Source organism: Crocodylus porosus, unplaced genomic scaffold (assembly GCF_001723895.1).
Source record: "Crocodylus porosus isolate Cpor-Errol unplaced genomic scaffold, CroPor_comp1, whole genome shotgun sequence".
Classification (NCBI taxonomy): domain Eukaryota; kingdom Metazoa; phylum Chordata; order Crocodylia; family Crocodylidae; genus Crocodylus; species Crocodylus porosus.
Genome location: NW_017728911.1, coordinates 34205830 through 34219071, shown reverse-complemented (window position 1 = coordinate 34219071; position 13242 = coordinate 34205830). Strand labels below are relative to the sequence as shown.

Genomic DNA, 13242 nt, shown 5'->3' with positions numbered 1-13242 from the left:
AAATGTCTCTTAAAGGAGTCCGGAGTAGGTGCTTGCACCACCTCTGGCGGCAGTCTGTTCCAGGCCGTGGGGGCTCGGCCAGTGAAGAAGTTCTTCCTTATGTCCAGATGAGGGCTTTATGTTGTGTTCACTAGGAAATTCTCCCATTTGGGCCAGAGCATGACTTGGTTACGTAGATCACGTGGGGTGTTTGTGTTGCCAGTTAACAAAGAGATCCTTTGCCTTATCTGCTGTCTATGCTGTGGTTGATTTAATGTATATGCTGCCACCACCACAGGATTTTAGAAACTCTCTCGTTGAACTTTAAAGCTTCATCCAGCTTCTGCCTATAGATCCTGAAACCAAACTGACCTGAGTAAACTTGCAGCGCTGCAGCTCTTTTTCCACAGGGCGGAGTAGGCTACGGCTCTTTGTTCTAGGATGAGTTGGGTTGAATGAATGTGTTTCCATGTTGACGGGGTACTTTTCCGCTCAGTTTCCAATTCTCGTGTCTTGGATCAGGGATTGTGTTGAAATCATTACCGTAGCCATTATAATCAATAGACCCAGCAGTGCCCTAGTTCTAGGCGGTCATATATGGTATGTGAGAGGTGGCACAATGAAGGAGACATGTCTGGTATAGATTCTCTGCTGATTTTTTTGTAGTCGCCTTGCTTTCTGGGTGTTCTGCTCATTCAGCGTGAAATCACGCAACTTCATCGACTGGGACTGAATCAGGAAACTGTCAGCCTACTTCTGCAGTCCAGGTTTGTGTGGAGACAAACCCCAAACTGAAGAGCGCGTGACACCTCTTCCGGACCAGTGATGTGCTGTAGCTGGAGTCGTTCTGTCACTTGCATTTTTTTCTCCTTAGCAACAACTGACAAATAGATCTGTTCTCCACTGACAATCTTCGGACTTGAAACAGATTGCACGCGTTTTAATTTGGTGCAGAGATTGACTCTAGATGTGTGTGTTCGTCTCCACAGCGACAGTTTACAACATGGGCTCTTACAAGCCAGTCTATAAGTTTTTATTTGGTAATTTTAGCTTTCCTTTTTTTCCCCTGTATAGAAATACTTGTGGGCTGTTGAGTCAGAAAAGCTGCTAAGTGGACTCTTTTTCAATACACACCTGTATTACCATGCTGATTTTTCTAAAGTCAGAAGGTTGGCCATTGGTACAGGCCTTGCTACGGAAAGGTGTAGTATAGAAGGAGTACAATCGTCACAAGTGCACAGCTGTTAACTTTCAGTCTGCTTCCTCAACGCAACAAATTAAGAAGCTTCTAACTATAATAATTTCATCCTAACTAAAAAATTATAATGGAACCTAGGAGGCTTACAGTTCTTGCTTATTCAGTAGATTCGTTTTCTTCCTAAGCTTTTAAATCTGTGACTTCTGGTTGTTTCTTTTTCCCTCCAGCATCAGCAAAATCAAATACAAATCAGATTTGCTGCTTTAATAATTGTGGGTTCATATTTGCCATTCAGCATCACGTCAGCTCTGGTGAGGTCAGCGGAAGTCTACACACTCACTTGGGACAGAATTGGGGCCTAAAAGATTGTTTTGATCTTTCTGAAGTGGACAGTTAAAGGGTTTTCTAAGCATACAGCATATTCACACCAAGAAATGAACTTCTATTGCTATTACTTTGCAGTTCCTCCTCCTTTCATTCCTCTGTTCTTTTTTTCATCTCTGAAGCCAATTAGATTACTATCTCCTGTCTCACAGTGTTCTTCCCTTTTTGTGGGGTTGGCTTTACAAGTTAACCTATTCAGTGGACCCTTTTCTGCATATATTTTTGCTCTCTGCAGACCTGACCGGAAGCGCAGGGATGTATTTCGAGTTGCAAATGCCACTCTTGCCAGTAGGAACAGGAACACGACAGGGACTGATCACTTCGCTAATGCTTCTGATGCGGAGGAGAGCGAAATGGAGTACCCCTTCTATGAGACCAAAGTGGAAGGCAAGGAGAGGACTGTGATCTCCCACCTCCAGCCTTTTACGCTTTACCGGATTGATATTCACAGCTGCAACCATGAAGCGGAGACTCTTGGCTGCAGTGCTTCCAACTTTGTCTTTGCAAGAACCATGCCTGCAGGTACTGTCTGAAAAGTCTCTAAAGCATGAATTTTATTTTACAGAAGATGCATGTATCTCATACTGAGGAACTGCTTTGGAAACCAAATAGAAAACAGTGCTTCTTTAAAGGGTGGGTGGGTATAAACTAAATCAAGTGGATTATGCAGCTATCGTGCTGTATCAGTGCCTGCTAGGGGTCCATCACTCCAGAGTCTAGGGGGCAGTTCACTTATCAGGAGGGGGCAAAGCAATTCATCCTCCCAGAAAGTTATGCAAATCAACTGGGGAGTGGAAGCGGGTGTTGACATATTTCTTGAGCCTCAGGGTCAGGTTTGGGCAGAAGGTGTGATTGCACCTTTCCTGTCATTCTCAACAGAAGTAGGGAGAAAAGTTTCCATCAGTGAGTTCCCTTTTTACTCGGTTCTCACTGAATGGTTTGCCACAAGTTTGCGGCTTACTGATGCATGTGCCATGAAAACCAACTGCTGCTTCTGTCACAGAAGTGACTGCATTTGTCCAGTCTGGGAACATAACACTGTGTCACTTTCATGACAGTTGCAAGCAACCAGCCTAGTTCAAACGGAGAATACGATTACCATTCTCCATTCTGGCCCCTACTGATTTTTCATCTGAGAAGAATGAATCTGGTTTTAGTAAGAGCCCGTGTGCAGTCAGCCAGCACTTATAACACCAGCAGGTATCTGGTTTCGTTTTGATGCAGAGCAGCAGCAATTCAGCTTTGTTTCTGGAAGCCCTGTGATATTCCAGGTCCAGTGTTGGGCAGTGTGGTGCAGAAACATTGCTTATTTGAAGGAAGCAGGGAGATCTGTAAGATCAGGGGAAAGGAAGCAAACGTTCCCAAATTCTTAGCCTACGGTTCTCAGGAGCGGAAGGCTTTTACGAGTTTCGTAGCCTTTGGCACAGAGTGCCCGTGTTATTGAAAGTGTCCCCTTTTCCTCTGACTGAGCGGCATTCATATGTGCAGCAGTCTGTGGGGAGCCGCTTGTCTTAGTTCCAAAACGAAAAGCATTGGTGGTAGGATAAAGCAGTAGACTGCTCATGTCTCTCCATCGTAAAAGTCATGAGTGGACATGTTGCAGGACATCTGGATTCTGGTGCAGACCCCATCATATACCTGCTTTCCTGCTGAGCCACTCTTTGTATGTTTGTGGTACCGACACTATTCAGCAAGTAGCTCAGCAGAAATGTAACAGCAACTGCTGCTGTGATGTTGGACCTTTTAAAGCTGTTTGCTTGGACTGACTTCCCTCCCTGCCATTTGGAGGTGTGAAAGAACCAGTTGCTGCTATAGACCAGGTTCTTCACCCTTGGTTTGTATTCTAGCATTTTAATGCGTACTGATGTTTGGGGGCCTGCGTACTGCCAGCTGTGGTAGTCACGGTTCAAAGAATGCTAGGCTCTCCAGAAAGCCCCTTGCAAGCACTCCTTGCTCTCTAGTTATCTGAACAATACTTACTGCAGTATTTTGGCCCCTCTGGAATTTTGTCTTTTATCTTTTGCATCACTCATTCCAGCAGTTGTCTCCAATTCAGACAGGCTCCAGTACTGCCTTTACAATCAGCTCTTGTGATTGTGTTGTAGAAGGAGCAGATAACATTCCAGGAGCAGTAACGTGGGAAGTGAAAGAAGAAAACACCATCTACCTGAAGTGGTCAGAACCGGCAACCCCAAATGGGTTGATACTCATGTATGAAATCAAATATGGGCAACATGGAGAGGTGAGGAGTTGGAGGTTTTTATACCCCTCAGATTGAAGTAATGACAGGCAGAACCACCTTATTTATTCTGTGGTTTTACCAGGCCTAACAGGCTATCCAGGGGCAGACGAGACCAGGGTGAGAGTGCAGGTGGAGGTAGTGGTTTCATTTGAGTTTGTACTTAAGGAAAGTATGGCATTAAGAGTTTCTTTGTCTTACCACTCAGGTTGTGGGCACTTGTGGTTACATGCCACATCTCACAGTAGCAGGAAGTTTAGCATGAGAACCCAGACCTCCCGCTTCCTGGGCAACTGGTCTCATCACTAAGTGGCAAGGCAAAGAATGGTCTCGTGCGTTCTGCTCAAGGTGTGACTTATGGCCCGAACAAAGAAGTGGCTTTCTAGCCTGCCTCGCAACCTGCCTGCGAGACATTTTTGTGCCTGTTTAACAGATGGGTAAACTAAGGCATTAAAACATAAAGCGTGCTGTTAATGGCAATAGTTCTGACCATAAAAAACCGTAATCCTGTTTCCTAGTCTGCAGATCTAGCCATTAATGGATTCCAAGTATCCCTAATTTGAAAAAAGAGCGTTCTGATTTCAGTTTAAGAAGCCAGCTTACATCATGAATGTATGCAGCCCAGCAGCCTGATTGGGTTTCTGTGAATTACAAGCATAAAAAATTTTTTGTATGAACTGCAAACTGCTCTTGTTCTTTCAGGAGAAGCGGGAATGTGTTTCTAGGCAGGAATACAAGAAGCTTGGAGGAGCAAAACTAACCCATCTGAACCCTGGAAACTTTTCTGCCAGGGTGCAGGCCACTTCTCTGGCTGGGAATGGGTCCTGGACTGAGCCGGTGTCTTTCTACGTACAGCCCAAACGTAAGAAGAAAGTGATAGGATGTGTTTAGCCTTGTATCCTAAGTTTTTCCCCCTTTTCCTGTTGTTTACATGTGTAATTGCAGGGAATCGGAACATCCTCCTTGTTCTCGCAGCATGCTTTCTCACTGCTGATAACTTCAGGAGTTGATTCTGTGTTCTCTTTATTGGAAAATTCCTGTATATGGAAAGAATATTTGAGTCTAGGTCCTGTTTTCTGCTGTCCTATAAATACAATATATAGACCCACATATAGAAAGGTAATGAGGGTATACAAACACATTGTTAAGAGTAATGTGTTGTCAGTTTGATATACTCGTTGTGGGTGGAAAAATAATTTTGGGATAATCACGTGGCAGTATGACCCATTGAAATGTGGAACTCATGTTGCCATTTAGCTAACTTAACCTATGCTATAAAGTGTGTGAGAAACGGCTTTAAGAGCTGCTTTTCTTTCTAAAAGACTTCTCCTTATCACCTACCTCATGTCATATCAATATCAGATAATTCATTGATGTGAGAGGGAGCAATGCTAAACAGTAGAATTTATTTATGAAGATGAACAGACTGGTAAAAACAAAAAAAAAGAAGTTCCATCCTGTGCTCATGTTTTCAAACCTCAAACCCCAAAAAGCTGCTTGTTTTCATACATCTGCATGGGTTTTTTCCCCATTTTGTTTTTAGTTAGAAGATTGTTGGCTCAACAGACAAAATACTGTTGAGCTTCTCTCAGTCCTATATGTATATAAATATAAATAAAATTTGCTGGAGTTCGAGGTGAACTTAAAACAGTGAAAATCTTTCTGTATGCTGCTTCGAAATATATATGGGTAATAACTTAAAGGAATAAGTGTTAATCTTTAAAGAACAGAAGCACTTAAACATAGCTAGCAATAACAGAACTCCATTAAGCCAGGAGACTGCTCTCCTCTTTGTTTGATTTCTCATTCTCCAGTCATCTTTTGTTAGTGAGTTCTCCTGAATACATTTTTTTTTCATTTCAGCTAGAAAAATGGAGTAGCTTGAGTTTGGAGTTTGGCAATATATTGCATGCTCGAGAATGCTCTGGTGCTGATAGAAATTTTGTATTGACCTGAATAAAAACATCATCTTTCTTGTGTGTTGCAGCAGCAGAGTATGGGAACTTCTTGCACTTGATCATTGCGCTCCCCATAGCGGTTCTGCTGATCATTGGAGGGTTGATGATAATGCTGTACGTCTTTAACAAAAAGAGGTGAGTTCTAGCTCTTTTGACTCTAAGTGGAAAGAAGCAATTCAGTGCCCCCAAAGAGGGAGTTTGATTTTGATGCCAGGATGGCATTGGAAGGATTACATAGCAGAGGCTACAGCAGGTTCTCTCTTGCTGACAGAAGAAGAGAAGGTTTGCATTTACTAGTGAGCACCTCTTAGCTGCATGAAATGCGGAAAGGGGTTTTTAATTTCCTTTCTGTGTTGCAAGGTCTTTGGGAACATATCTACTGCGATAACAATGGCAAACAAAGAGAAGCCAGACATTTGGATCCCTTTCCAAACCACAGGCGTTTGTTTTGATTCAGAGTCGTTCGATTTCTTGCAAATTCAGAGCAGCAAATTCTAACAGTTTTTTTTAATTCATTTTGAGCATGCCAACAAAACACTTATTTTCCAGGCAGCAGGTGGTTGGTCTGAGAGGCTGTGCAATTGATCTTTCTTTATTTGGTTTCCACAACCTGGAAATGTTCTAGTTAAATGAGGGAAACCTAAAGAAACTGTGTAAAATACACACCAACTCTTAATATGCCTTGACAGCCTTGCAGGTTGCATGTGGAGACTTGCATTATCTTTCTGCCCCTCTCTAATAGACTTATTTGAGGTGTTCCCATTAACTACTAGTTACATTCACTTTATAAGTGTCTCTTGTATATGTATCCAGGGATATGCTTTACTCTAGCGTACTGGGGATAGAGTGACCCCTTCTTTGACTTCTCACTAGCCAAAGCTCCTGCCAAATCATGCTCCTTGTTGCTTTCTTCTGGCTTGGAGAGCAAAACGTCTGGTCTCCTTTCCCAGAACCTTGGCAATTTATCAGTCTGACAATTCTAGGAAATGAGGCTAATTTTATTTATTAATTGATTAATTCATCAAAAATTTTATTAATAAAAGCATCCTAACCTCAAACAGCTTAGTTCTAGGAAAACTAAAGCAACAAAAGCAGTAGAAGATCATAAAACAGGTCGTGTACAAGCTTCCTAAAACCTTAATCGTATTCTAAGCATAAGCATTCTCCTCCACAATGGACAGTATGCAGTGCTGTGAGCTGATCCTGAGCCCAGCTCTCCTGCATGCTACATCACCATCCAGTTTCAGCCCTGAGAAGGTCTCTTCGTTCTATCGTAAAAAGTTCGCTATCCGCTCTTCTGTGCAGATGGGATGTAAAGTTGACTGATAAAGTGCTGTGGGTCTTCCAGGAAGGCTGTGGCAAAGCAGAGGTGGTCTGATGGGGCGTGTAGATGTACATCTGGAGAACAAGAGTTTCCTCTTTCGTTAGACTGATGTTGTCGGTTCCACTCTTGCCTCGAGAGCCGGGGTCATGTAATGGAGCAGACCGTGAAAGACTTGAGTAGGAGGCAGGTTGGAATTTAGTGGGGGTTTTACGAACAAGGAAAAAAATACACGTTTCATGTGCTTAACAGGAACAGTGACAGATTGGGAAATGGAGTGCTGTATGCTTCTGTGAACCCCGAGTACTTCAGTGCTTCTGATGGTGAGTATGGCCTTCTAATGCTTTTACTTGCATATACTGTGTTGTGAGAGACCCAGTCAAGCTTCATTTTGGGAGTTGCAGGTCCATAAATTGATAGAGTAAGTCTAAAGGCATCAGCTTTCCTTCGGGATTCTCAGCCACTTGCCTAGGTTTGCTGTTTTGGATGTTCTCACCAAAATTTAAAATAATTCATGAAAACCTGTGTCATACTAGTCTATATACATGTGTAACCCATTCAGACAACTCTAAATGCGAGTTTCAGAGCAGTTGTTTGTTTAAAAAAAATGAAGACAGACCTTTCACATGTGGAGATGCAGGCAGGCAGGCCTGAGACGAGTGCTTCACGTGTTGAAATGTTATGAAAGCAAGCACAGATGCATAATGTAATCTATATCCCTTTGTGTTAATACCCTGTAGTATAAAGACGACTGTTGTTCCAAAGCTGACAAAACAGTTCTTTTTTGAGCTAGTTTCAACTTGATCTTGTATATTTGTAGTTAGTTCTTGAGTAATTTTATCTTTGAAGTCTTTCTATTCTGTTGGTGTCTAAAATGCCCAACTGAGATCAGGCTATTCATCCCGCTTGTGAATGTTGTATGAGCGACATGAGGTGCAGGCGCTTTTAAGGAGAACTTTGTCAGTCTCCAACCTTTTATCAGTGTAAATGGACTGGAAGAAGGGTGCCGGTGTCACTGTTTCGATATTGGAAAGATGAGGGCGAAGCAGAAAGTCCTGGGTGATGGACCTTCCTGACTTAAAGGGGAATACAGATTTTCTGTTTAAGAGAAACCTTTCAGTTGCTCCACACAGCCCCAGAACAAAAAAATTCTCCCATGTTAATGGTGAATTTGAGAGAGCCAGTACATAAAACATTTGTGTTGCTTTAGGCTACTGAATCCGAAGCCTGCTTTGGACACGTGCACCTGCAAAAACTCTTTATTTCCTGCTGCCTGATTTCATAGTTCTGAAAGAAGGTAGAGGTGAGAGTGAAATTGGGGAAACTTTCCTGTCTTTGGGTGTTTGGGGAACACCCTGATAACCCTGCGCAGGACAAAGGTGCTGCAAGGGCTTCTTGTCAAATAGCCGATGGTCAGGAAAGCTGACCTCAGAGTGTTTGCAGTTTGTACCTGGCGAGTGATTTTACTTTTAGATCATGCCCTTGCATATCTTTCTTCTGAATAGAGCTGGCAAAATTTCAGGATTTTGGATTTCTGGGAAATTTGAGTTTAACTCCGAGTTGGAATGAAATCAATTTTCCCTTCAATTTCCAAAGAAATGGTAATTTTGAAAACTTCTGCTTCAGAAGCACAGACGTAGCGTTACTCGGTGGAAGCCTTCTCCCCAGGGGCTCTTTACAGCTGCCAAATTGACATGCACAATTCTTGTCCGTCTCACTACTTCCCATCCCGGAATCGCAGCAGGAATCTGCGGCCCAGAGAGCCAGCTGGCCCGGCTGTCCGGAAGTCCAGAGCTCCCCAGCTCTGGGGCAGTTGGCAGGGCTGGGTTGCCCTGGAGCCATGAACCCTGGACGCCTGGTTCCCTGCCAGACAAGCTTGTCAGAAACCTGAAGAGCTCTAATGATGTCCTGCCTTTGATTCACAAAACATTCATCAAAACATGCAGCCTCTGTTCCCACAAATTGGTGTTTTCCAAAAGAAAATTTCTGATTTCATCCAAGAATTCCTGCTTTCGAGGAACCGGCAGCAGACAAAGGAAGAGTGAGCAGGCCCTGGGGATGGCACTTTGGATGAGCTCCTTAGCCCAGAGTTTACCACATGCTGTGCAATAAAAGTAGGGCTAAGCAGGGTTTGTGCATACCTATAAGCAGTGTGTACATGCCACAGTGCAGGTTAGAGAATTGCCTGGTTCATAGTGGGGGAGTGCATCAGGTCTTCCCAGGAGTCTGAGGCATCAGTTCATCTAGCTGAGCCCTGAAGAGGGAATGCATCTCTGCAGGAGCCGGGTTCCCCGGAGCCCCCATAGGCTAACTATTTCAGCAGACCCCTTCCCATTGGTGTCTTTTGTTGCAGTAACACCAATTCACCAGAGGGTCTGTTGACATTCTGGCTGAAATCTTTGGTTTCTACCGCCTCAAATTGCACTGATTTGGAGCTGGTGCCCGTGTGGCCTTTTCCCTTGATGACTGACAGGCAGCAGCAGCAGTGGCCCCTCGGAGCCGAGATGTTTCGAGGTTTTCTTGCCTGCGGCAATAATTCTTCCCAGCAGCGAGCTTCAGTGGTCTCCCATCTGCTTTGTGTCAAAGGGGCGCTACAACAGTAAGGCCCTGCTTTTATAGGAGCACTGGGCTGTGTGTGATCAGAATAGTTAGCTATGCAAAAGATGTGCTAGATCAGAAAGTCTGTTCCCCTGTGGTTAGCAAATCAGTCCCTCGATAGTGGACTTGCCATACACTAAATTCACACAGCACTTGGTGAAGCAAACTTTGTCGATTGTTTGATGCTCTGTGGAAGAATCTGGAAGCAGCAAACCTCGGGAAAGGCTCATGCTGTTAGGGTAGAGACAGATGCATCAGTTCTATCAACTGCAATTTATGCTAGTTATAATGCAACAATCATTATTACATCTGCAGGATTCTGGAGCAATACAAGTGTAGCAAAACCATTGCAACTTTAACCCTGTTTTCTCCCAGGTCACGTGCACCCATTTGGCATACTGGTGTTGCTACAGGAGCTTGCAGACATAAGGGTTGCATCATAACAACTGATGCCAACTCCCCTTCTCTTAAAGCAGTTAAAGGTGGTTTCAGAGCTCTGTCCACACTGCTCAGCTTTCCACCACAGTTCCTCATGCTGAGTTTGTAGGCAGTAGCTCAAACTACACACTTTTCCTTATAGTTACATCTCACCAATTCTACCAAGCACCCTCCCCCCACCAACGCCAGCCTTTAAGTTTTAGGCTGGTAGCCATCAAAGAATTAGTTTCCAATAGAATTTAAATGGTCATGAAGTTTGGGGCCTCTTCAAAATGTCCTGTTGCAGAAAAGCAAGCTCATTAGTTGTCAGTTTTTTGGGATGAAAATCTTGTTTCCTTGACTGCTGGGTCTGAGGGATTTGCTGAGGGAGGGAGGAAGATTCTTGAATCAGTGGGTACCCAGTAAATGTTTGAAGTATGTGCGTTCCCTGTGAAAGTCTTTGGAAACCATTGCATATTACTGAACTGCAGGAGTTGAGTGTCTTGTAGCCATATCCTGGCATGGCTGTAAGTGGAACGGCACTGACTGCTGTCTTTGTTTCTAGTGTATGTTCCGGATGAATGGGAAGTGCCTCGCGAGAAGATCACCATGTGCCGGGAGCTTGGGCAGGGCTCCTTTGGAATGGTATATGAGGGGATAGCAAAGGGCGTGGTGAAGGACGAGCCAGAAACTCGGGTGGCCATCAAAACGGTCAACGAGTCCGCCAGCATGCGGGAGCGGATTGAGTTCCTAAACGAGGCCTCGGTGATGAAGGAGTTCAACTGTCACCATGTGGTAAGTGGCTTGAAGATGACGAGGGCTGATCTTAACAGCGCCATGTCCATTGGCATGGTGACGACAGCGCACGGCTCAGTTAACTAGTGCCAGAAATGACTTGTGATGACGAGTTGATAGGGATGGCTGTTGTTCCACTGTTTGCATCCAAATTGATTTCCAAACACTTCCCCAAGCTTGTGGGTATGGGTTCCAGTTTGGGGACTCTCCTAATCAATAGCCAGGGTTTTAAATGGTTAAGGATAGCCTGACTTTGTGTCTGTAAGTGCTGGGTAATCATAACTCTTCCCTTTCAGGTACGATTGCTTGGAGTCGTCTCTCAAGGCCAACCCACTCTGGTTATTATGGAACTGATGACACGTGGGGATCTCAAGAGCTACCTGAGGTCTCTGCGGCCGGACACTGAGGTGAGCAGCAGGTGGCAGGGTGTATGTGTACATGTGTATGCACACGTGTGTTTGTTAAATCCTCTTGCAAGGGAAGGTGAGAAGTTCAGCATGCTAGTCTTACCCTTGCTTTCAGTTTCCCAAGCTGTTGGGAGCAGCTGTTGTTTGTTTATGGTGTCAACCTTCCTGCCCCCCAGTCGGCCCATTCACCTGCACTGGGTTGGCTGGCAAAGCAGCTGAGCCTTATGGGCTGGTGCTTTATTTTAAACTAGGCGTATCGGTGTGTGGGTTCAGACCTTTTCACATGCTTCACTTTCATCCCATCTTATTTTCTTCTCCCCTCCCCTCGATTTTAAAGGTCGTGGCCCTGTCTCTGCTAAATCGCATACTAGGTACAAGCAGACCATTGAAAAATATAGGGCTAGCCCTCGATTCTTTTTTAGCTTGTAAACATTAAAGCCGAGGCCCTTACTCAGCAGCTGCTTTAAGATTTTTTGCTCTGTGATCATTCTCCTTTCTAATCAGTGTATCCTGTGCAGTTTACTTCTTGTGAGCAGCCAGGTAACGCAAGATCCCAGTAACTGAAGCATCAGTTTTGCCAGTGTATTGCTTTGTGTCGCAGGGTGTTCATAACAACTGCCCCGGAGGATCATCTGCTGCTGAGTTCAGTTGGCTATTTGCTCATCTCCCCCTTTATCTATATGAAGCAGCTTAACTGGGGGAGATGTAACCTACTTGTGTGCTGTCCTAGTGTCACTAAATGTCTTATCCAGATTGGAATAGACTCTTCTTTCCTTAATCTGACTTTTGATAAAGCTGCAAGACAACATGATAGTCTGAAACATGCTTGAGTTTGGGTAATTGTTCATGAAGTAACCCCACACGCAACCTTTTTGTTTTTTTTATGTTAATTATGAACAAGCTTAATTATGAATGAGCCCTTTGCAGTCGACACTAATATTTAGCCTTACATGTGATGTTTAATATTTAGCCTGTCAGTCCAACAGATGAAATGACTCTTGTACATGTCAGGGTCTGAAAGGTTAGGAAAGAATACTGCTAGGTCACTTCCTGCTCTTCCAGGATAGCAGGGTGTGTATAAAATGTGTTCACCCGCTGTTTCGTTAGCAAGCACTTCTGACATAAATAATTTACTACAACAGAGTGAGAACACCTGGTTTGTGTGAAAGAGAGTGAATCCTGAGGGCATTTCATATAACAAAAGGCAGGTTGCTTAAATATGGTTCTGACCCCATCATTTAATGGCAATTAGGAATGGATTTGCATCTGAGGAAGCATTCAGCTGAGGCTGTTTTTATTAAGATGCAGGTTGTGGATTAAAATGAAGAGCTTTGCTTAAGAGTTAAGGTAACTGAATGCTGTAGCATGGGAGACAGAGGGCAGTGATGGTATTAATAATAAGGGAATGACCAAAATGTTGGGTGCCATCTACTCTTGTTTTTTCCCCTCTTTGCTTATATAGCTATTGTTCTCATCCCAGAAGTAGCCTATTAAATGGGTAATGGTGTGAATTAACTGCTGCTTCCCTTTCAGCCTTGGTCTGTGAAACGCAGGCTCCGAATAGGGAAGAACTGATATCCTACAATCCTCCTCATTCTTCAGTGCGCTCTGGCACCGTTGGGTGGCCGGTTCCCTGCCAACTCACTGCTGCATGTTCCTTAGCCACTGATTTCAAACGCTGTTCTAACCCTTATGTCTTCGCAAAGGTTCCCACCTGTGTTTGTCCAGTAATGTGCAAACTTTCATTGAATTTCCTTGGGTTTTCTCAATTCCAGCTATTGTGGGTCTTTTTTGGTGGGGTCTATTGTATTTTGAAATTGGCGATCTTGGAAGTATCCAGAGTAAATGAGCAGAGAGATTCGTAGTAGCAAGTACTCAATGTTTATATATTAGAAATGTTGAACAAATGTTAATTAGCCTTCAGGTCAACCCTGAGACTGGTAACC

At 43.9% G+C, this 13242-nt stretch overlaps 1 protein-coding gene across 2 annotated transcripts in view; it reads left to right on the top strand.

The window, feature by feature from the left end:
* IGF1R (insulin like growth factor 1 receptor) overlaps nt 1-13242 on the top strand; it is a 250493-nt gene that overhangs the window by 219626 nt on the left and 17625 nt on the right. Inside the window, exons 11-17 of one of the 2 annotated variants that reach the window (XM_019533782.1) lie at nt 1797-2083; nt 3667-3803; nt 4503-4662; nt 5791-5893; nt 7332-7402; nt 10660-10889; nt 11186-11296. In XM_019533782.1, coding sequence (XP_019389327.1) covers nt 1797-2083; nt 3667-3803; nt 4503-4662; nt 5791-5893; nt 7332-7402; nt 10660-10889; nt 11186-11296 — 1099 coding nt within the window. Of the gene's footprint in view, nt 1-1796; nt 2084-3666; nt 3804-4502; nt 4663-5787; nt 5894-7331; nt 7403-10659; nt 10890-11185; nt 11297-13242 lie in introns of both variants that reach the window. The other variant, XM_019533781.1, reaches the window with a different exon arrangement.